Source organism: Pleurodeles waltl, chromosome 4_1 (assembly GCF_031143425.1).
Source record: "Pleurodeles waltl isolate 20211129_DDA chromosome 4_1, aPleWal1.hap1.20221129, whole genome shotgun sequence".
Taxonomy (NCBI): domain Eukaryota; kingdom Metazoa; phylum Chordata; class Amphibia; order Caudata; family Salamandridae; genus Pleurodeles; species Pleurodeles waltl.
The window spans coordinates 4,993,719-5,018,622 of record NC_090442.1 but is presented as its reverse complement, the minus strand read 5'-3'; the positions used below and the strand labels follow the sequence as shown (position 1 = coordinate 5,018,622).

The window sequence follows — 24,904 nt, the reverse complement described above, 5'->3', positions numbered from 1 at the left end:
ACCCAGGGTATTGGGGTTCCAGGAGATCCCTATGGGCTGCAGCATTTCTTTTGCCACCCATAGGGAGCTCTGACAATTCTTACACAGGCCTGCCATTGCAGCCTGAGTGAAATAACGTCCACGTTATTTCACAGCCATTTTACACTGCACTTAAGTAACTTATAAGTCACCTATATGTCTAACCTTTACCTGGTAAAGGTTGGGTGCTAAGTTACTTAGTGTGTGGGCACCCTGGCACTAGCCAAGGTGCCCCCACATTGTTCAGGGCCAATTCCCCGGACTTTGTGAGTGCGGGGAAACCATTACACGCGTGCACTACATATAGGTCACTACCTATATGTAGCTTCACAATGGTAACTCCGAATATGGCCATGAAACATGTCTATGATCATGGAATTGCCCCCTCTATACCATCCTGGCATAGTTGGCACAATCCCATGATCCCAGTGGTCTGTAGCACAGACCCTGGTACTGCCAAACTGCCTTTCCTGGGGTTTCACTGCAGCTGCTGCTGCTGCCAACCCCTCAGACAGGTTTCTGCCCCCCTGGGGTCAAGCCAGGCTTGTCCCAGGATGGCAGAACAAAGGACTTCCTCTGAGAGAGGGTGTTACACCCTCTCCCTTTGGAAAATGGTGTGAAGGCAGGGGAGGAGTAGCCTCCCCCAGCCTCTGGAAATGCTTTGCATAAGCCAGTCTATACCGGTTCAGGGGACCCCTTAGCCCTGCTCTGGCGCGAAACTGGACAAAGGAAAGGGGAGTGACCACTCCCCTGACCTGCACCTCCCCTGGGAGGTGTCCAGAGCTCCTCCAGTGTGCTCCAGACCTCTGCCATCTTGGAAACAGAGGTGCTGCTGGCACACTGGACTGCTCTGAGTGGCCAGTGCCACCAGGTGACGTCAGAGACTCCTTCTGATAGGCTCCTTCAGGTGTTGCTAGCCTATCCTCTCTCCTAGGTAGCCAAACCCTCTTTTCTGGCTATTTAGGGTCTCTGTCTCTGGGGAAACTTTAGATAACGAGTGCAAGAGCTCATCCGAGTTCCTCTGCATCTCTCTCTTCACCTTCAGCCAAGGAATCGACTGCTGACCGCGCTGGAAGCCTGCAAAACTGCAACATAGTAGCTAAGACGACTACTGCAACTCTGTAACGCTGATCCTGCCGCCTTCTCGACTGTTTTCCTGGTGGTGCATGCTGTGGGGGTAGTCTGCCTCCACTCTGCACTAGAAGCTCCGAAGAAATCTCCTGTGGGTCGACGGAATCTTCCCCCTGCAACCGCAGGCACCAAAAAGCTGCATTACCGGTCCCTTGGGTCTCCTCTCAGAACGACGAGCGAGGTCCCTCGAATCCAGCAACTGTGTCCAAGTGACCCCCACAGTCCAGTGACTCTTCAGTCCAAGTTTGGTGGAGGTAAGTCCTTGCCTCACCTCGCTAGACTGCATTGCTGGGAACCGTGACTTTTGCAGCTACTCCGGCCCCTGTGCACTTCCGGTGGAAATCCTTTGTGCACAGCCAAGCCTGGGTCCACGGCACTCTAACCTGCATTGCACGACTTTCTAAGCTGGTCTCCGGCGACGTGGGACTCCTTTGTGTAACTTCGGGTGAGCACCGTTTCACGCATCCTCATAGTGCCTGTTTCTGGCACTTCTCCGGGTGCTACCTGCTGCTAAGAGGGCTCCTTGTCTTGCTCGATGTCCCCTCTACCTCCTGGTCCAATTTGCGACCTCCTGGTCCCTCCTGGGCTACAGCAGCATCCAAAAACGCTAACCGCACGATTTGCAGCTAGCAAGGCTTGTTGGCGTTCTTTTGGCGGGAAAATACTTCTGCACGACTCTACGAGGCGAGAGGGATCCGTCCTCCAAAGGGGAAGTCTCTAGCCCTTTGCGTTCCTACAGAAACCGCAGCTTCTTCTGTCCAGTAGAAGCTTCTTTGCACCCGCAGCTGGCATTTCCTGGGCATCTGCCGATCTCCGACTTGCTTGTGATTTTTGGACTTGGTCCCCTTGTTCCACAGGTACCCCAGATTGGAAATCCAGCGTTGTTGCATTGTTGGTGTGTGTCTTTCCTGCAGAATTCCCCTATCACGACTTCTTTGTCTTCTGGGGAACTTCAGTGCACTTTGCACTCACTTTTCAGGGTCTTGGGGTGGGCTATTTTTCTAACCCTCACTATTTTCTAATAGTCCCAGCGACCCTCTACAAGGTCACATAGGTTTGGGGTCCATTCGTGGTTCGCATTCCACTTTTGGAGTATATGGTTTGTGTTGCCCCTATCCCTATGTGTCCCCATTGCATCCTATTGTAACTATACATTGTTTGCACTGTTTTCTAAGACTATACTGCATATTTCTGGTATTGTGTATATATATCTTGTGTATTTTTGCTATCCTCATACTGAGGGTACTCACTGAGATACTTTTGGCATATTGTCATAAAAATAAAGTACCTTTATTTTTAGTATAACTGTGTATTGTGTTTTCTTATGATATTGTGCATATGACACTAAGTGGTACTGCAGGAGCTTCACTCGTCTCCTAGTTCAGCCTAAGCTGCTCTGCTAAGCTACCATTATCTATCAGCCTATGCTGCTAGACACCCTATACACTAATAAGGGATAACTGGGCCTGGTGCAAGGTGCAAGTACCCCTTGGTACTCACTACAAGCCAGTCCAGCCTCCTACAGTTACTAAAAATAAAAATACTTTTTTTTAGTGACAATATGCCAAAAGTATCTCAGAGGATATACTCCCTTAGGAGGTAAGTAAAATACACAGAATATACACACACAAACCAAAAATCAGGTAAGTAATAGTTAGAAAAGTAGTGCGAACACTGTAGAACACAATAGAATGCAATAGGAGACAATAGGCCTAGGGGCAACACAAACCATATACTCCAAAAGTGGAATGCGAACCACGAATGGACCCCAGGCCTAGTGTAGTGTCTAGAGGGTCGCTGGGAGTGTCAGAAAACACTAAGGGTGTCCAAGATACCCCACCCCAAGACCCCGAAAAGTAGGAGTAAAGTTACCCTACTACCCCAGACAGACAGTAAAGTCGAGATTCTGCAAAGACAGCAACTGACTGCAAAGCACTGAAAACGGATTCCTGGACCTGAGGACCTGCAAAGGAAGGGGACCAAGTTCAAGAATCACGCAAGTGTCCGGGGGGGCAGGAGCCCACTAAACCCCGGATGAAGGTGCAAAAGGGCTGCCTCCGGGTGGAAGAAGCCAAAGATTCTGCAACAACGGAAGGTGCCAGTCCCACAGCGTGCTGGAGGATGCACAGTTGTTTCCATGCAGAAAGACCGCCAACAAGCCTTGCTAGCTGCAAGAGTCGCAGTTGAAGGTTTTGAGTGCTGCCAGGGCCCAGGAAGGACCAGGAGGTCGCCCCTTGGAGGAGGAGACAAAGGGGGCGCTCAGCAACAGAGAAAGCCCACGCAGAAGCAGGCAGCACCTGCAGGAGCACCTGAACAGGCATTCAGAAGATCTGAGCACGATGGTCGACTCAGCACAACAAAAGGGAGTCCCATGCAGGACTTAGTGCTGGGGACCTTGTCTAGGCTGTGCATGAAGGAAGTCTTGCAAAAGTGAAGAAAAGCCCTAGCAGCTGCAGTTCACGCAGTACACAGGATTACAGTCTGGCATGGGGAGGCAAGGACTTACCTCCACCAAATTTGGACAGAAGGACCACTGGACAGTCAGGGTGACTTGGATCCAGCTCCTGTGTTCCAGGGGCCATGATCGTCAGGATGAGAGGGGACCCAGTGGACTGGTGATGCAGAAGTTTGGTGCCTGCGTTGGCTGGGGGAAGATTCCGTTGACCTACAGGAGATTTCTTCTTGGTTTCCAGTGCAGGGTGAAGGCAGACAGTCCTCAGAGCATGCACCACCAGGAAATAGTCGAGAAAGCTGGCAGGATGAGGCACTAGAATGTTGCTGGTAGTCTTTTTGCTACTTTGTTGCGGTTTTTCAGGTGTCCTGGAGCAGTCAGCGGTCGATCCTTGGCAGAAGTCGAAGAGAGAGATGCAGAGGAACTCTGGTGAGCTCTTGCATCTGACGAGAAACCCACAGAAGAGACCCTAAATAGCCCACAGAGGAGGATTGGCTACAGAGAAAGGTAAGCAGCTATCAGGAGGGGTCTTTGATGTCACCTGCTGGCCCTGGCCACTCAGAGCAGTCCAGTGTGCCAGCAGCACCTCTGAATCCAAGATGGCAGAGGTCTGGGACACACTGGAGGAGCTCTGGGCACCTCCCTTTGGGAGGTGCTGGTCAGGGGAGTGGTCACTCCCCTTTTCTTTGTCCAGTTTCGTGCCAGAGCAGGGCTGGGGGAATCCCTGAACCGGTGTAGACTGGCTTATGCAAGGAGGGCACCATTTGTGCCCTTCAAAGCATTTCCAGAGGCCAGGAGAGGCTACTCCTCTCAGGCCCTTAACACCTATTTCCAAAGGGAGAAGGTGTAACACCCTCTCTCAGAGGAAATCCTTTGTTCTGCCTTCCTGGGACTGGGCTGCCCAGGCCCCAGGGGGGCAGAAACCTGTCTGAGGGTTGGCAGCAGCGGTAGCTGCAGAGAAAACCCCAAAGAGTTAGTTTGGCAGTACCCGGGCTCTATGCTGGAGCCCCGGGGATGCTTGGAATTGCCCCCCACAATACCAGAATGGTATTGGGGTGACAGTTCCATGATCCTAGACATGTTACATGGCCATGTTCGGAGTTACCATGTTGACGCTACATATAGGTATTGACCTATATATGCAGTGCATGCGTGTAATGGCGTACCTGCACTCACAAAGTCCGGGGAAATTGCCCTGAACAATGTGGGGGCACCTTGGCTAGTGCCAGGGTGCCCTCACACTAAGTAACTTTGCACCTAACCTTCACTAAGTGAAGGTTAGACATATAGGTTACTTATAAGTTACTTAAGCGCAGTGTAAAATGGGTGTGAAATAACGTCGACGTTATTTCACTCAGGCTGCAGTGGCAGGCCTGTGTAAGAATTGTCTGAGCTCCCTATGGGTGGCAAAAGAAAAATGCTGCAGCCCATAGGGATCTCCTGGAACCCCAATACCATGGGTACCTAGGTACCATATACTAGGGAATTATAAGGGTGTTCCAGTGTGCCAATGAGAATTGGTCAAATGAGTCACTAGCCTGCAGTGACAATTTTAAAAGCAGAGAGAGCATAACCACTGAGGTTCCGGTTAGCAAAGCCTCAGTGATACAGTTAGGCACCACAATGGGAACACATATAGGCCACAAACTTCTTCTAGCAGGATCCCAGTGACACATTTCAAACACACTGACAACATAGGGTTTTCACTATGAGCACTGGGGTCCTGACTAGCAGGATCCCAGTGAGACAGTAAAAACACCCTGACATACACTCACAAACAGGCCAAAAGTGGGGGTAACAAGGCTAGAAAGAGGCTACCTTCCTGCACTAAACCAGTCATCGGAGCTCAATTTATGCCATTGCCTACCAGACTGCGATAAGGGCTGGGATGGCCTCCTAATAGTTGGTGTGTCTAATTTTAAAGAAATTAAGAAATGGTCTGACCAAGCCAATGGAAGGGGTGACCCTGAGGACAGGGTTCAAGGTTACTAAAGACTAGATCAACTGTGTGTCCCTTGTCATGCGTAGGGCCACCCACCAGTTGCGCTAAGCCAAGGGTTCCATGTCAGCCAACAAACGGCTGGCAGCCGCCAGGTCTTTATTGTCTACATGAATGTTAAAATCACCTAAAATGGTGAGGTTGGGTTTGTTACATATCAAGCCAGCTAATTGATCTGAAAGGGAGTTCAGAAACTTGTCCGGGGTACCTGGGGGCCGGTATAGCAAGAGTCCTGAAAAAGTAAAGTGTGGATTCAGGGTCAGCGAAGAGCGTACTCGCACAATCCATTAGCTGAAGAGGGAGGAATGACAACTTAGTACATATTCTGTGAATGATTCAACGCCTCCTCCTCTTGCGGTAGGTTGATCCAATCTGGCTATTGCATATCCAGGGTGTAGCGCCAGAGCAATATCAGGTCCTGAGGCGTCATGCAGCCATGTGAGAAACAGGGCTGTAGGTGCCACTTCACTGAGCAACAGGTTGATATCTGGTAAAGACCGGCAATTTATCAGCAAAAAGGATGTATGACGATTAATGTTGGGGGGGGACTCAGATTTTTAAGTTGAGGGGCCCACCTGCATGCTGGACAAAACCATGTGCCATTGCTCAAAAATAGGCAAAATTGGCAGGCGTCCGATGTAGTCGGTCTAAGAGAGAACAAGGCTTCGGAGGAGTAGGAATCGCCATTCTTGAGACCGGAACAGGGGGACTAGCCCCTGGCCGAGTTCTGGCGCGGACGGGCACAGACGGGCCTGCCTTTGGTGCACCCGCTGCTCGCCTGCAGCATTATGCTTTATATCAGGTCTGAGATTGTATTCTCAGACAGCTAGAATGCTGACCCTACAAAAATGGCAGACGTCGGATATGCCGACGGTCAAGAGTAAAAACGGTGGCCGTGAGTGGTCCGGCCTCCAGCACAGCAAATACACAATAATTCAAAAGTGAAGGAGGGAGGGAATGAGGAGAAAGGGGGAAGCCCCAAATCCGGGAAGTCTCTAGGCAGCTAAAAAGGCCACTGAACACGGGCCAGGTAAGTTTCTAAGAGCACAGTAACACCACAATAACTAAAACTGTTAAAACGCAGAGCGAATTAAAATGACTAAATATTAAAAATATTCAAATTACCAAGCGTCTCAAGCACTTGAAATGTAAAAAGAAGTCACCGCCAAGACCAACCTAGTCCATTTCCACCCACATAGGCTGAGTGTTTGCAGATAGTCACAGTCCTTCAGTCCCAGACAATACACTGATGCTCTGTCCCTCACATGAACATTAGGGCAGTTTTCTGCCTAAAGTCACCACTTTAAAGGGGTTTTTCCAAGCATCACACATTAAAATCAAGTGGCTTGGAACAGACGAGACAACAGGTGCACACAGGCACATACATCAATGCATAAAGTTATAAACACATGCACTGTGGGAAATCCTCTGCATTTTCTGCATGGTCACCCCAGATCTTTCACCTCCTATGGCCCTACTGCTGTGGAACTCTTCATGCCGAACATGAGTAAAGTGTCTCTGACCCCTTTTTCGCACGGCGAGGTTGGCTTACACCTGGCTGGCGCTATTACGGTTCCTATATGGCCATAGTATATGGTGCAGAAACACAACCCTGGCATGGAAAGTTTAATGTCGCCTGTGGGCTGCTGTCCCACCCCCTACGGAGGCAGGTGAAAACCCTTTGCACCCGACAGCCGCAGCCTGATCTGTGCTGCTCAGACCTGTCGCAATCACCCTCCTGACTGCTGGAAAACCTGATTTTGAATATTAAACAAGTCACCCCTAAGCGCACCCTGCTGCCCACATGGTTAGGTGCATCACATACTCTACCTGACTGATTATCAGGCTTAAGAGGTTTCTTGCTAACACATCAGGTGGTCCACAAAAAAGGCGATTCCCTTGTGAAGGTGTGTACAGATGTTGGGCCTGTTGGATGGAGAGTTCTGGAGGGATGTGAAGACTGTTCTGCACCTGCTTGATGGGGGAAGGACTTTTGAAAAGAGAGAAGGTGAAAGGCAGGTGAGTGAATAGAGGGAACAAATGTGGCTGTCTACTCAGAAAGGATGCTTAGTCATCCAGAGGGTAAGATGGAGTGCTGTTTGGAGACACCTGGTGAGGGAGTCAAGGGGACGGGGCGAACGTAAGGTCTTAATTGGGCTCTAAAAGGTGGGTGTCGCAAAGAACAAAGGGTGTGTTAGGGGGTAGGTGAGAGGTCAGAAGTAGACAGGGGGACTCAGGAACCTAGTGTGCCCATGGGCTCAATGTGAGCAAGACCTCAGCGCCTAGAAGATCACAGGAGTCTGAGCTCAAGGCACTGGGAGACACAAGAGATCTGGGAGGTGCATTCCGTTCCCACTTGGCCCTGAGCTGTCTTTGTGGAACTCACAATAAGGACACAAGAGATGTGGGAGGTGGAATTAGTTCCCACCTGGCTTTGGTTAACTCACAATAAGGACACAAGAGATGTCAGAGGTGGAATCAGTTCCCACCTGGCCCTGAGCTGTCTTTGGTGAACTCACAAAAAGGACACAAGAGATGTGGGAGGTGGAATCAGTTGCCACCTGGCCCTGAGCTGGCTTTGGTGAATTCCCAATAAGGACACAGGAGATGTGGTAGGTGGAATTAGTTGCCACCTGGCCCTGAGCTGTCTTTGGTGAACTCACAATAAGGACACATTGATGTGGGAGGTGGAATTAGTTCCCACTTGGCCACCAGCTGTCTTTGGTGAGCTCACAATAAGGACACAAGAGATCTGGGGAGGTGGAACCAGTTCCCACCTGTCCCTCAGCTGTCTTTGTGGAACTCACAATAAGGACACAAGAGATGTGGGTAGGTGGATTCAGTTCCCACCTGGCCCTGAGCTATCTTTGTGGAACTCACAATAAGGACACAAGAGATGTGGGAGGTAGATGTAGTTCCCACCTGGCCATGAGCTGTCTTTGTTGGACTCACAATAAGGACACAAGAGATGTGGGGTGGTGGGTTTAGTTCCCACCTGGCCCTGAGCTATCATTGTTGAACTCACAATAAGGACACAAGAGATGTGGGAGGTGGAATTACTTGCCACCTGGCCTTAAGCTGTCTTTGGTGAACTTATTTGTCCTTATTTGGTGAACTCACAATAAGGACACAAGAGATGTGGGAGGTAGAACCAGTTCCCACCTGGCCATGAGCTGTCTTTGGTGGACTTACAATGAGGCGGTCGGTGGAGAGCAGGGTCAGGGCTAGGAGGTGTCAGAGCATAAGTTAGAGTCTCGCTGGCAAGGTACACCCGAGGAGCGTGTCTCTCCTTTTTATTATAATATTCTTAATGCACAGCAACTGCTTGGCATCCAGGTTTTACCTGCTGTCCACCATTTTGTAGAAAAAAATAAATCTTAAATTATGAAAATTAAAAATAATTCTTCTAATCTGAAAAACATACAATAGAGGGAGAAGGGGGGATGTCAGCTAAAAGGAAGGAGAACAAACTAGAAAAGAACGCAAGACATGGTAAAATGAAGCAGCTGAAGAGGGGAGAGAAGTGTGCTGAAACATGTCGACAGGGGAGGCAGACACAGAGAGGAGTGTGCGCTGTTCCAGGGAATGTCTCTTCTTCATGAAATCTCAAGAGCTCATAAGTTGTAAGGATGGGAGATAGGCTGGGGAGTCCATGAAGACTTTCTATTGGTTTTTCCATGCAGTTGGGGGGGCTGGTGGCACAGGGCACCCAGGAATGAAGCCCAGGGCTTCCTCAGGTGGGATGCACCATGCAGAGAGTCACCATACCTACTTCTCTTAGATGTCAAGAGATCGCTTTCATACTCACTGGATGGAGGGTCTTTTCTGTTTCTTATCTCAAATTCCAGAAAGTCCGGGGGGCATGGCTCTTTCTTGTCTGTTGGTCGTAATGAAAATACCGTGGCAGCAATCAGAGGACCTGGTATGAAAATAAAAAACATATCTAAACACATCAGTGTAAAATAACATCATGTATTGTATACAAATAACATGAATGTGAACTGTGGAAAACCAATCTGCACTCTCCTGTCATCCCCCACATGCTACAGTTTACACACACCCTACTACAGTTCACACACACCCTACTACAGTTACACACACACACTGCTACAGTTACACATACTCTACTACAGTTTAGAGACACACACACACTGCTACACCTCCACATACCCTACTACAGTTTACACACACCCTACTGCAGATTACACACACAACTACAGTTTATACACCCTACTACAGGCTACATGCACACTACTACAGTTACACACACCCAACTACAGTTACACATACTCTACTACCGTTTACACACGCCCTACTATAGTTACACACACACTATATTACAGTTTACACACACCCTACTGGGAGATACACATACCATACTAAAGTTTACACACAGAGTACTAAAGTGTACACACACCGTACTACAGTTTACACACATCCTACTAGCGTTACACACACCCTCCTAGAGTTATAAACACTCTACTTCAGTTACACACCATACTACAGTTTACACACATGATTAGAGCTTACCTGCAATACTACAGTTTACACACACCCTACTACAGTTTACACACACACTACTACAGTTTACATGCACACTACTACAGTTGCACACACTCTACTACAGTTTACACACACCCTACTACAGTTTGCATACATCCTTCCACAGTTCCACAGTTTACTCACACACACACACTACTACACTTACACACACTCTACCAGTTACACCCTACTACAGTTACACACCCTACTACAATTTACAAACAGTCTAACACAGTTTACACACACCCTACTACGGTTACACATACTCTACTACAGTTTACACAAACCCTACTACAGTTACACAAACCCTGCTACAGTTTACACACACCCTACTAAAGTTTAAACAACCTCTACTACAGTTTACACACACTACTAGAAATTAAACACACCCAAGTACAGTTTACACACACCTTACTACGGTTTACACACACCCTACTACAGTTATACATACTCTACTACAGATTGCACACATCCTACTACAGTTTACACACACCCTACTACTGTTACACACACATATTAATACAGTTTACACACATCCTACTATAGTTTACACACACCATGCTACAGTTACACACATCCTACTACAGTTACATACACACTAATACAGTTTACACACATACTACTACAGTTTACATACACACTACTACAGTTTGCACACACACTACTACAGTTTACACACACCCTACTACAGTTACACACACCCTAATACGGTTTACACACATCCTACTACAGGTTACATACACACTACTAGAGTTTGCACACACACTACTACAGTTTGCACACACACTACTACAGCTTACACACACCCTACTACAGTTACACACACCCTGATAAGGTTTACACACATCCTACTACAGGTTACATACACACTACTAGAGTTTGCACACACACTACTAGACCTTGCACACACCCTACTACAGTTTACACAAACCCTACTAGAGTTACACACACCCTGCTAGAGTTGCACACATGCTACTACAATTACACACACCCTACTTCAGCTACAAGCACCATACTACAATTTTCACACACTGTACCACAGTTTACACACAACATAATACAGTTTACACACACACTACTACAGTTTATACACATCCTACTACAGTTAACATGCACCTTACTATTGTTTACACCCACACTACTAGTGTTTAGACACACCCCACTAGAGTTACATGCGCACCTTACTGCAGTTTACATACACCCTACTACAGTTACACACACTCTACTAGAGTTACACACACTCTACTACAGCTTACCCAAACCCTACTACATTTTACCCACATCCTCCTACAGTCACACACACACACTACTAGAGTTTACACACACCCTACTAGTGTTTACACACCCAACTACAGTTACAGACACAGTACTACTGTTTCCACACACCCTACTAGTGTTCAGGCACACCTCAATAGAGTTACACACACACACCTTACTACAGTTACACACACCCTACTACAGTTACACACACTCCACTACAGTTTGCCCACATCCTACTATATTTTACACACACCCTACTACAGTCACACACACTTTACTACAGTCACACACACTTTACTACAATCTACTCATCCTACAACAGTTGCACACACCACACTACAGTTTAGTGGTGACCACCGACTGTGGTCGGTGCTAGTCTGGTAGGGTTAGGTGCTATACTTGCGCAGCATAGTGGACATCCAAATGTGAGACAGCATATTGCAGCCTATGCTAGTAGAAGTTTGTCTCAAATAGAACATGCTTATTCACTACCTGAAAAGGAAAGTTTGGCTGAGGTATCGGATTATGAATATTTCCATGTGTTCCTGTATGGAAAGTCGTTTACACTGGTGACTGACATCAAGCTTTGCTGACCATCTTCAGCAATCCAAAAGCCAAGATGCCTCCTCTCATTGAACGATGGGGATTGAGATTTCAAAAATATGGTTATACAATTGTGCATCATCCAGGAAAGTATTGGAACCTGCTGACTACTTTTCGAAGGTGCCCATTCAAGGGCACAGTACTCTGTCCAAGACGGAAGAGACCTACATCAATGTTATTGTCAAGTCAAGTACACCAGCTGCGGTCCTTTTAGCCCAGAGTGCCATTGCCACAAGTCTTAAGGGTGACCTGCTGAAGTTAAAACACATCAGTCGTGGAACAAAGACATTCGGCCTCTCAGTAATGATGGTAAATATCAAAAGTACAGGAATCAAAGATGAATTATCCATAACTCAGGAAGGGCTTATGTTACGAGGATCGAGAATCCTGAGTCAAGAAACTCTGCGACAAAAAGTGAATAAAGTGGCTCAAGAAGGACATTGAGGTATTGTTGCCACAAAAAGAGTTCTCTGAGGCCGAGTGTGGTTTCTATACTTAGACAAAAGAGTTGAAAAGGAACTCAAGGCCTGTCACATTTGCAATTGTCTGTCAATTAAAGTTACTCAGCATTCTCTAGACATATCAGAACTCCCTAAACATGCCTGGGAGAGATCAGCCATTGATTTCTTTGGTCTGCTGGATAATGGAAATCATTTACTGTGATTATAGATGAGTATTCAAGTTTTCCTTTGGTTGAAGATCTCTCATCCATGACTTATGAATGCGTAATCGACAAACTTAATGGCATCTTTGCTACATGGGGCATACCAGCAATTGTAAAGTCGGACAAAATTAAAAAGAATTAAAAAACTTCCTGGAGCATCTGAACATAAAGCATCAAAAGATCACCCCTTTACAGCCACGGCCCAATGGCCTTGTTGAGCGTTTTATGAGTATACTAAAGAAAGCAGTGCAGTGGGCATCTCTTGAGAAGCTCAATTTGAAAACAGAATTGAATTCGACTCTACAAGCTTATCGTTCAACATCTCACCCGGCCAAGGTGAAAGTCCTAAGACTTCGATGTCCGCTCAGCTCCCTTGAAAGTCTATTACCAGAGTCTCTTCTCACTTCAGGTCTGTGATTCATCAGTCTTTAGCTCAAGATGGTGAAAGAAAGACTGACTCTGAAGACTCAGTGACTGATGCTGATCCTTTACCATCTTTAGCAATCTCCGCCAATGACAGTTTAAAGCTTCCAGTAGCCAGGTCGCGCTGCATGATCAAAGTACCAAAAAGAGTAACTGAAGAGATATAACTGTATGTATGGGGGGGATGTAGTGCCTTGCATGATTTAGAATGATACCTTTCTAGCTCCCCGAGGTCTCCGTACCAGTGGGACGTAATCACCAGAATGGAATGGAATGAAAGCTTGCTTTGGAATGTGGAAGGTCCATGCACAGGAATAAAGGTGAGTGATTTACAGCTCCATGCGTGGCCTAGTCATTCAGCAGGTACCAGGCTGGGGAAGACGCTACATCTATGAGCGGTGCCTCCCCTCTACTCCACTAGTCTTCTCTTGATGGTACTAATTCTCCTGGTGTGATAATGCTGCTGTTAGCAAGCACAAATGAAATATCTTCTTGGTTGTTCAGGACCCTTCCTCTGCGACTGACACAGATTCTTTCAAATCTCACCGCCGCTCTGACCCAAACAACACACGAGTGGGGTGAAGTGGAATCTGAAGCGTTGACCCATGTTGATGTTTACCACTGGGTTTCTCTGGCCTACCAGAAGCTTACACATTGGAACCCTTTGTCTACTTTTCATCACAAAACTCCTATTAGACCAGACGATTCCCCAGTCTGAAACGACTTAGGACATATTCAGTGAAGAACTGTTCTATAACACGCTGGAAAGGTGGGCCTCCTCCCATGAAGAAGACTCCAGGGGTTATGGATGTCACATCGTTCCTTGCACAGTGCTGCTACTGCATTCTTCTTTCCCCAAACTGAGCCTTGAAAAAGCGCATATAATGAGGACAAAACACGTGCGGGCAGTGTTTGCCCTGAAGAGGCACTTCATTAAGGAAGCAGAATTAGGCTGAAATGTTCTTACCTAACAATAACTTTATTCATTTTTCCACTATTAATGTTGGTTGATGCGTAACTTTTATCTTTTTAGAAGATATATCACCTGATTTAACACATTTTTCCACTCACGTCAAAAGTATACAAAGCCATTCTTTCAGAACTTTAACTAAAGGTTAGGCCAGCTCAAACTCACATTCTGCACTGAAAGATAGAGGGAGTATTTACCCAGAGAGCTGAAGGCCTGGTGAACTTCTGCCATCACGGTCTTGTATAGCTCCTTCTGCCAGCGCTGCAGCAGTGTCCACTCCTCGTCAGAGAAACACGCCGCGACATCGCAGAAGGTAAGCGGGGCCTGAAACAGACGGCACAGAGAGTCTTCAAAGAGATAAAAGAGAAGGCGCAAAGAGTCTTGAGAGAGGTGAAAGAGAAGAGCATCTTCAGAGAGCTGAAAGAAAAGGTGTGGAGCATCTTCAGAGAGGTGAAAGAGAAGGGGCGTCTTCAGAGAGCTGAAAGAAAAGGTGAGGAACATCTTCAGAGAGGTGAAAGAGAAGGGATGTCTTCAGAGAGCTGGATCAAAAAGGTGTGGAACATCTTCAGAGAGGTGAAACAGGACATGTAGAGCATCTTCAGAGAGGTGAAAGAAAAGGTGTGAAGCATCTTCAGAGAGGTGAAAAAGAAAGGGTGTCTTCAGAGAGCTGAAAGAACAGGTTTTGAACATCTTCAGAGAGGTGAAAGAGAAGGGGCATCTTCAGAGAGCTGAAAGAACAGGTGTGGAACATCTTCAGAGAGGTGAAACAGGACATGTAGAGCATCTTCAAAGGAGGTGAAATAAAAGGTGTGGAGCATCTTCAGAGAGGAGAAAGTGAAGAGGATCTTCAGAGAGGTGAAAGAGAAGGTGCAGAGCATCTTCAGAGAGGCGAAAGAGAAGGTGCAGAACATATTCAGAGAAGGTGTGAAGCATCTTCAGAGAGGTGAAAGAGAAAGGGCAGAGCATCTTCAGAGAGGTGAAAGAAAAGGTGTGGAGCATCTTCAGAGAGATGAAAGAGAAGGTGCGGAGCATGTTCAGAGAGGTGAAAGAGAAGGTGCGGAGCATCTTCAGAAAGGTGAAAGAGAAGGTGCGGAGCAGATTCAGAGAGGTGAAAGAGAAGGTGTAGAGCATCTTCAGAGAGGTGAAAAACAAGAGCATCTTCAGAGAAGTAAAAGAGAAGGTGCAGAGCATATTCAGAGAGGTGAAAGAGAAGGTGCAGATCGTCTTCAGAGAGGTGAAAGAGAAGAGCATCTTCAGAGAGGTGATGAAAAGGTGCAGAGTGTCTTCAGAGAGGTGAAAGAGAAGAGGATCTTTAGAGAGGTAAAAGAGAAGGTGCGTAACATCTTCAGAGAGGTGAAAGAGAAGGTGCAGTGCATCTTCAGAGGCGAAAGAGAAGGTGCAGAGCATCTTCAGAAAGGTGAAAGAGAAGGTGCACAGCATCTTCAGAGAGGTGAGAAAGAAGGTGCAGTGCATCTTCAGAGAGGTGAAAGAGAAGGTGCGGAGCATCTTCAGAGGCGCAAGAGAAGGTGCAGAGCATCTTCAGAAAGGTGAAAGAGAAGGTACAGAACGTCTTCAGAGAGGTGAAAGAGAAGGTGCAGAGCATCTTCAGAGGCGAAAGAGAAGGTGCAGAGCATCTTCAGAAAGGTGAAAGAGAAGGTGCACAGCATCTTCAGAGAGGTGAGAAAGAAGGTGCAGTGCATCTTCAGAGAGGTGAAAGAGAAGGTGCGGAGCATCTTCAGAGGCGCAAGAGAAGGTGCAGAGTGTCTTCAGAGAGGTGAAAGAGAAGGTGCAGAACATCTTCAGAGGTGAGAGAGAAGGTGCAGAGCATCTTCAGAGGCGAAAGAGAAGGTGGAGAGCATCTTTAGGAGGGTGAAAGAGAAGGTGCACAGCATCTTCAGAGTTGAAAAAGAAGGTGCAGTGCATCTTCAGAGAGGGGCAAGAGAAGGTGCGGAGCATCTTCAGAGGTGAAAGAGAAGGTGCAGAGCGTCTTCAGAGAGGTGAAAGAGAAAAGCATCCTCAGAGGGGTGAAAGAGAAGGTGCAGAGTGTCTTCAGAGAGGTGAAATAGAAGAGCAACTTCAGAGAGGTAAAAGAGAAGGTGCAGAGCGTCTTCAGAGAGGTGAAAGAGAAGGAGCACCTCCAGAGAGGTAAAAGAGAAGAGCATCTTCAGAGAGGTGATGAGAAGGTGCAGCGTGTCTTCAGAGAGGTGAAAGAGAAGAGGATCTTTAGAGAGGTAAAAGAGAAGGTGCGTAACATCTTCAGAGAGGTGAAAGAGAAGGTGCAGTGCATCTTCAGAGAGGTGAAACAGAAGGTACAGGTCGTCTTCAGAGAGGTGAAAGAGAAGGTGCAGAGCATCTTCAGAGGCGAAAGAGAAGGTGCACAGCATCTTCAGAGAGGTGAAAAAGAAGGTGCACAGCATCTTCAGAGAGGGGAAAGAAAAGGTGCAGAGCATCTTCAGAGGTGAAAGAGAAGGTGCAGAGCGTCTTCAGAGAGTTGAAAGAGAAGAGCATCCTCAGAGAGGTGAAAGAGAAGGTGCAGAGCGTCTTCAGAGAGGTGAAAGAGAAGGAGCACCTCCAGAAAGGTAAAAGAGAAGAGCATCTTCAGAGAGGTGATGAGAAGGTGCAAAGCATCTTCAGAAAGGTGAAAGAGAAGGCAGAGCATCTTAATAGAGTTGAAAAACAGGGTGAGGAGCATCTTCAGAGAGGTAAAAGAGATGGGGCAGACAGACATATGGGGCAGCCAGAACAGACATACAAGGCAGCAGAGACAGTCATACAAGGGCAGCCGAGACAGACATACGGACAGGAGAGACAGACATACAGGGGCAAGAGAGACAGAGACGCAGGGGCAGCAGGGACAGAAACACAGGGGCTGCAGAGAGAGACATACAAGGGCAGCACAGAGAGACATACAGGGGCAGCAGAGACAGACATACAAGGGCAGCACAGACAGACATTCAATGGAAACAGAGACAGACATACAAGGGCAGCAGAGACATACATACATGAGCAGCAGGGACTGACATACAGGGGCAGCAGAGACAGACATACAGGGGCAGGAGAGACAGACATACAAGGGGAGCAGAGACAGACATACAGGGGCAGCAGAGACAGACATACAGGGGCAGCAGAGACAGACATAGAGGGGCAGGAGAGAGACATAGAGGGGCAGGAGAGAGACATACAGGGGCTGAAGAGAGAAACATACAGGGGCAGGAGAGACAGACATACAGGGCCTGCAGAGACAGACATACAGGGGCTGCAGAGAGAGACATACAGGGGCAGCAGAGACAGACATACAAGGGAAACAGAGGCAGACATACAAGGGAAGCAGAGAGAGACATACAGGGGCTTCAGAGACAGACATACAGGGGCAGCAGAGACAGACATACAGGGGCTTCAGAGAGAGACATACAAGGGGAGCAGAGACAGACATACAAGGGCAGCACAGACAGACGTACAAGGGCAGCAGAGACAGACACACAGGGGCAGCAGAGACAGACATACAAGGGCAGCAGAGACAGATGTACAAGAGCAGCAGAGAGAGACATACAGGGGCAGCAGAGACAGACATACAAGGGCAGCAGAGACAGATATACAAGGGAAACAGAGACAGACATACAAGGGCAGCAAAGACATACATAGATGGGCAGCAGAGACAGACATACAGGGGCAGGAGAGACAGACATACAGGGGCTGCAGAGAGAGACATAGAGGGGCAGGAGAGAGACATACAGGGGCTGCAGAGAGAGACATAGAGGGGCAGGAGAGAGACATACAGCGACAGCAGAGACAGACATACGGGGGCAGCAGAGACAGACATACAGGGGCAGTAGAGACAGACGAGAAAACATACAGGGGCAGCAGAGACAGAAATACAGGGGAAGCAGAGACAGACATACAGGGTAGCGGAGACAGACATACAAGGGCTGCAGAGACAGACATACAGCGGCAGGAGAGACAGACATACGGGGGCAGCAGAGGCATACAGGGACAAGAGAGACAGACATACGGGGGCAGGAGAGACAAACATACAAGGGACAGCAGAGACAGACATACAGGGGCTGCAGAGAGAGACATACAAGGGCAGCAGAGACAGACATAGAAGGGCAGCAGAGACAGGCATACGAGGGACAGCAGAGACAGACATACAGGGGCTGCAGAGAGAGACATACAAGGGCAGCAGAGACAGACATACGGGGCAGCAGAGACAGACATACAAGGGCAGCAGAGACAGACATACAGGGGCTGCACAGACAGACATACAAGGGCAGCAGAGACAGACATACAAGGGCAGCAGAGACAGACATACAGGGGCATCAGAGACAGACATACTGGGGCTTCTGGGACAGACATACAGGGGCTTGAGCGACAGACATACAGGGGCAGCAGAGACAGACATACATGGGCAGCAGAGACAGACACACAGGGGCAGCAGAGACAGACATAGAGGGGCAGCAGAGAGAGACATACAGCGGCAGGAGAGACAGACATACGGGGACAGCAGAGACATACAGAGACAAGAGAGAAAGACATACGGGGCAGGAGAGACAAACATACAAGAGGAGCAGAGACAAACATACGGGGCAGGAGAGACAGAGACACAGGGGCAGCAGAGACATACATACAGGGGCTGCAGAGAGAGACATACAAGGACAACAGAGACAGACATACAAGGGGAGCAGAGACAGACATACAGGGGCTTCAGAGACAGACATACAAGGACAGCAGAGACAGACATACAAGGACAAGAGAGACAGACATACAGGGGCAGCAGAGACAGACATACAGGGGCAACAGAAACAGACATACAGGGGCAGCAGAGACAGACATACAGGGGCTTCAGAGACAGACATACAAGGGGCAGCAGAGACAGACGTACAGGGGCAGCAGAGACAGACATACAGGGGCTTCTGAGACAGAAATACAAGGGCAGCAGAGACAGACATACAAGGGCAGCAGAGACAGACATACACGGGCACCCGAAACAGATGTACAAGGGCAGCAGAGACAGACATACAGGGCAGCAGAGACAGACATACAGGAGCAGCAGAAACATACATACAAGGGCAGCAGAGACATACATACAGGGGCAGCAGAGACAGACATACAAGGGCAGCAGAGGCAGACATACAAGGGCAGCAGAGATAGACATACAGGGGCAGCAGAAACAGACATACAGGGGCAGCAGAGACAGACATACAGGGCAGCGGAGAGAGACATACAGGGGCAGCAGAGACAGACATACAGGGGCAGCAGAGACAGACATATAGGGGCTGCAGAGAGAGACATAGAGGGGCAGGAGAGAGACATACAGGGGCTGCAGAGAGAAACATACAGGGGCAGGAGAGACAGACATACAGGGCCTGCAGAGACAGACATACAGGGGCTGCAGAGAGAGACATACAGGGGCAGCAGAGACAGACATACAAGGGAAACAGAGGCAGACATACAAGGACAGCAGAGAGAGACATACAGGGGCTTCAGAGACAGACATACAGGGGCAGCAGAGACAGACATACAGGGGCTTCAGAGAGAGACATACAAGGGGAGCAGAGACAGACATCGCAAGGGCAGCACAGACAGACGTACAAGGGCAGCAGAGACAGACACACAGGGGCAGCAGAGACAGACATACAAGGGCAGCAGAGACAGATGTACAAGAGCAGCAGACAGAGACATACAGGGGCAGCAGAGACAGACATACAAGGGCAGCAGAGACAGATATACAAGGGAAACAGAGACAGACATACAAGGGCAGCAGAGACATACATAGATGGGCAGCAGAGACAGACATACAGGGGCAGGAGAGACAGACATACAGGGGCTGCAGAGAGAGACATAGAGGGGCAGGAGAGAGACATACAGGGGCTGCAGAGAGAGACATAGAGGGGCAGGAGAGAGACATACAGCGACAGCAGAGACAGACATACGGGGGCAGCAGAGACAGACATACAGGGGCAGTAGAGACAGACGAGAAAGACATACAGGGGCAGCAGAGACAGAAATACAGGGGAAGCAGAGACAGACATACAGGGTAGCGGAAACAGACATACAAGGGCTGCAGAGACAGACATACACCGGCAGGAGAGACAGACATACGGGGGCAGCAGAGGCATACAGGGACAAGAGAGACAGACATACGGGGGCAGGAGAGACAAACATACAAGGGACAGCAGAGACAGACATACAGGGGCTGCAGAGAGAGACATACAAGGGCAGCAGAGACAGACATAGAAGGGCAGCAGAGACAGGCATACAAGGGACAGCAGAGACAGACATACAGGGGCTGCAGAGAGAGACATACAAGGGCAGCAGAGACAGACATACGGGGCAGCAGAGACAGACATACAAGGGCAGCAGAGACAGACATACGGGGGCTGCACAGACAGACATACAAGGGCAGCAGAGACAGACATACAGGGGCATCAGAGACAGACATACAGGAACAGCAGAGACAGACATACTGGGGCTTCTGGGACAGACATACAGGGGCTTCAGAGACAGACATACAGGGGCTTCAGAGACAGACATACAGGGGTAGCAGAGACCGACATACATGGGCAGCAGAGACAGACACACAGGGGCAGCAGAGACAGACATACAGGGGCAGCAGAGAGACACATACAGCGGCAGGAGAGACAGACATACGGGGACAGCAGAGACATACAGAGACAAGAGAGACAGACATACGGGGCAGGAGAGACAAACATACAAGGGGAGCAGAGACAGACATACGGGGCAGGAGAGACAGAGACACAGGGGCAGCAGAGACATACATACAGGGGCTGCAGAGAGAGACATACAAGGGCAACAGAGACAGACATACAAGGGGAGCAGAGACAGACATACAGGGGCTTCAGAGACAGACATACAAGGGCAGCAGAGACAGACATACAGGGGCTTCAGAGAGAGACATACAAGGGGAGCAGAGACAGACATACAAGGGCAGCACAGACAGACGTACAAGGGCAGCAGAGACAGACACACAGGGGCAGCAGAGACAGACATACAAGGGCAGCAGAGACAGATGTACAAGAGCAGCAGAGAGAGACATACAGGGGCAGCAGAGACAGATGTACAAGAGCAGCAGAGAGAGACATACAGGGGCAGTAGAGACAGACGAGAAAGACATACAGGGGCAGCAGAGACAGAAATACAGGGGAAGCAGAGACAGACATACAGGGTAGCGGAGACAGACATACAAGGGCTGCAGAGACAGACATACAGCGGCAGGAGAGACAGACATACGGGGGCAGCAGAGGCATACAGGGACAAGAGAGACAGACATACGGGGGCAGGAGAGACAAACATACAAGGGACAGCAGAGACAGACATACAGGGGCTGCAGAGAGAGACATACAAGGGCAGCAGAGACAGACATAGAAGGGCAGCAGAGACAGGCATACGAGGGACAGCAGAGACAGACATACAGGGGCTGCAGAGAGAGACATACAAGGGCAGCAGAGACAGACATAGAAGGGCAGCAGAGACAGGCATACGAGGGACAGCAGAGACAGACATACAGGGGCTGCAGAGAGAGACATACAAGGGCAGCAGAGACAGACATACGGGGCAGCAGAGACAGACATACAAGGGCAGCAGAGACAGACATACAGGGGCTGCACAGACAGACATACAAGGGCAGCAGAGACAGACATACAGGGGCATCAGAGACAGACATACTGGGGCTCCTGGGACAGACATACAGGGTCTTGAGAGACAGACATACAGGGGCAGCAGAGACAGACATACATGGGCAGCAGAGACAGACACACAGGGGCAGCAGAGACAGACATACAGGGGCAGCAGAGAGAGACATACAGCGGCAGGAGAGACAGACATACGGGGACAGCAGAGACATACAGAGACAAGAGAGAAAGACATACGGGGCAGGAGAGACAAACATACAAGAGGAGCAGAGACAAACATACGGGGCAGGAGAGACAGAGACACAGGGGCAGCAGAGACATACATACAGGGGCTGCAGAGAGAGACATACAAGGGCAACAGAGACAGACATACAAGGGGAGCAGAGACAGACATAGAGGGGCTTCAGAGACAGACATACAAGGGCAGCAGAGACAGACATACAAGGACAAGAGAGACAGACATACAGGGGCAGCAGAGACAGACATACAGGGGCAACAGAAACAGACATACAGGGGCAGCAGAGACAGACATACAGGGGCTTCAGAGACAGACATACAAGGGGCAGCAGAGACAGACATACAGGGGCAGCAGAGACAGACATACAGGGGCTTCTGACACAGAAATACAAGGGCAGCAGAGACAGACATACAAGGGCAGCAGAGACAGACATACACGGGCACCCGAAACAGATGTACAAGGGCAGCAGAGACAGACATACAGGGCAGCAGAGACAGACATACAGGAGCAGCAGAAACATACATACAAGGGCAGCAGAGACATACATACAGGGGCAGCAGAGACAGACATACAAGGGCAGCAGAGACAGACATACAAGGGCAGCAGAGATAGACATACAGGGGCAGCAGAAACAGACATACAGGGGCAGCAGAGACAGACATACAGGGCAGCGGAGAGAGACATACAGGGGCAGCAGAGACAGACATACAGGGGCAGCAGAGACAGACATATAGGGGCTGCAGAGAGAGACATAGAGGGGCAGGAGAGAGACATACAGGGGCAGCAGAGATAGACATACAGGGGCAGCAGAAACAGACATACAGGGGCAGCAGAGACAGACATACAGGGCAGCGGAGAGAGACATACAGGGGCAGCAGAAACAGACATACAGGGGCAGCAGAGACAGACATACAGGGCAGCGGAGAGAGACATACAGGGGCAGCAGAGACAGACATACAGGGGCAGCAGAGACAGACATACAGGGGCTGCAGAGAGAAACATACAGGGGCAGGAGAGACAGACATACAGGGCCTGCAGAGACAGACATACAGGGGCTGCAGAGAGAGACATACAGGGGCAGCAGAGACAGACATACAAGGGAAACAGAGGCAGACATACAAGGACAGCAGAGAGAGACATACAGGGGCTTCAGAGACAGACATACAGGGGCAGCAGAGACAGACATACAGGGGCTTCAGAGAGAGACATACAAGGGGAGCAGAGACAGACATACAAGGGCAGCACAGACAGACGTACAAGGGCAGCAGAGACAGACACACAGGGGCAGCAGAGACAGACATACAAGGGCAGCAGAGACAGATGTACAAGAGCAGCAGACAGAGACATACAGGGGCAGCAGAGACAGACATACAAGGGCAGCAGAAACAAATATACAAGGGAAACAGAGACAGACATACAAGGGCAGCAGAGACATACATAGATGGGCAGCAGAGACAGACATACAGGGGCAGGAGAGACAGACATACAGGGGCTGCAGAGAGAGACATAGAGGGGCAGGAGAGAGACATACAGCGACAGCAGAGACAGACATACGGGGGCAGCAGAGACAGACATACAGGGGCAGTAGAGACAGACGAGAAAGACATACAGGGGCAGCAGAGACAGAAATACAGGGGAAGCAGAGACAGACATACAGGGTAGCGGAAACAGACATACAAGGGCTGCAGAGACAGACATACACCGGCAGGAGAGACAGACATACGGGGGCAGCAGAGGCATACAGGGACAAGAGAGACAGACATACGGGGGCAGGAGAGACAAACATACAAGGGACAGCAGAGACAGACATACAGGGGCTGCAGAGAGAGACATACAAGGGCAGCAGAGACAGACATAGAAGGGCAGCAGAGACAGGCATACAAGGGACAGCAGAGACAGACATACAGGGGCTGCAGAGAGAGACATACAAGGGCAGCAGAGACAGACATACGGGGCAGCAGAGACAGACATACAAGGGCAGCAGAGACAGACATACGGGGGCTGCACAGACAGACATACAAGGGCAGCAGAGACAGACATACAGGGGCATCAGAGACAGACATACAGGAACAGCAGAGACAGACATACTGGGGCTTCTGGGACAGACATACAGGGGCTTCAGAGACAGACATACAGGGGCTTCAGAGACAGACATACAGGGGTAGCAGAGACAGACATACATGGGCAGCAGAGACAGACACACAGGGGCAGCAGAGACAGACATACAGGGGCAGCAGAGAGACACATACAGCGGCAGGAGAGACAGACATACGGGGACAGCAGAGACATACAGAGACAAGAGAGACAGACATACGGGGCAGGAGAGACAAACATACAAGGGGAGCAGAGACAGACATACGGGGCAGGAGAGACAGAGACACAGGGGCAGCAGAGACATACATACAGGGGCTGCAGAGAGAGACATACAAGGGCAACAGAGACAGACATACAAGGGGAGCAGAGACAGACATACAGGGGCTTCAGAGACAGACATACAAGGGCAGCAGAGACAGACATACAAGGACAAGAGAGACAGACATACAGGGGCAGCAGAGACAGACATACAGGGGCAACAGAAACAGACATACAGGGGCAGCAGAGACAGACATACAGGGGCTTCAAAGACAGACATACAAGGGGCAGCAGAGACAGACATACAGGGGCCTCAGAGACAGACATACAGGGGCTTCTGAGACAGACATACAAGGGCAGCAGAGACAGACATACACGGGCAGCCGAAACAGATGTACAAGGGCAGCAGAGACAGACATACAGGGCAGCAGAGACAGACATACAGGAGCAGCAGAAACATACATACAAGGGCAGCAGAGACATACATACAGGGGCAGCAGAGACAGACATACAAGGGCAGCAGAGACAGACATACAAGGGCAGCAGAGATAGACATACAGGGGCAGCAGAAACAGACATACAGGGGCAGCAGAGACAGACATA

General features: G+C 49.3%; 1 protein-coding gene across 2 annotated transcripts in view; it reads right to left on the bottom strand.

Moving 5' to 3' along the window:
* LOC138287220 (zinc finger protein 2-like) overlaps positions 1-24,904 on the bottom strand; it is a 282,495-nt gene that overhangs the window by 222,152 nt on the left and 35,439 nt on the right. Inside the window, exons 2-3 of one of the 2 annotated variants that reach the window (XM_069227577.1) lie at positions 14,260-14,386; positions 9,409-9,519 (exon numbers count right to left, since the gene is read on the bottom strand). In XM_069227577.1, the coding sequence (XP_069083678.1) occupies positions 9,409-9,519; positions 14,260-14,386 (238 nt within the window). Of the gene's footprint in view, positions 1-9,408; positions 9,544-14,259; positions 14,387-24,904 lie in introns of both variants that reach the window. The other variant, XM_069227576.1, reaches the window with a different exon arrangement.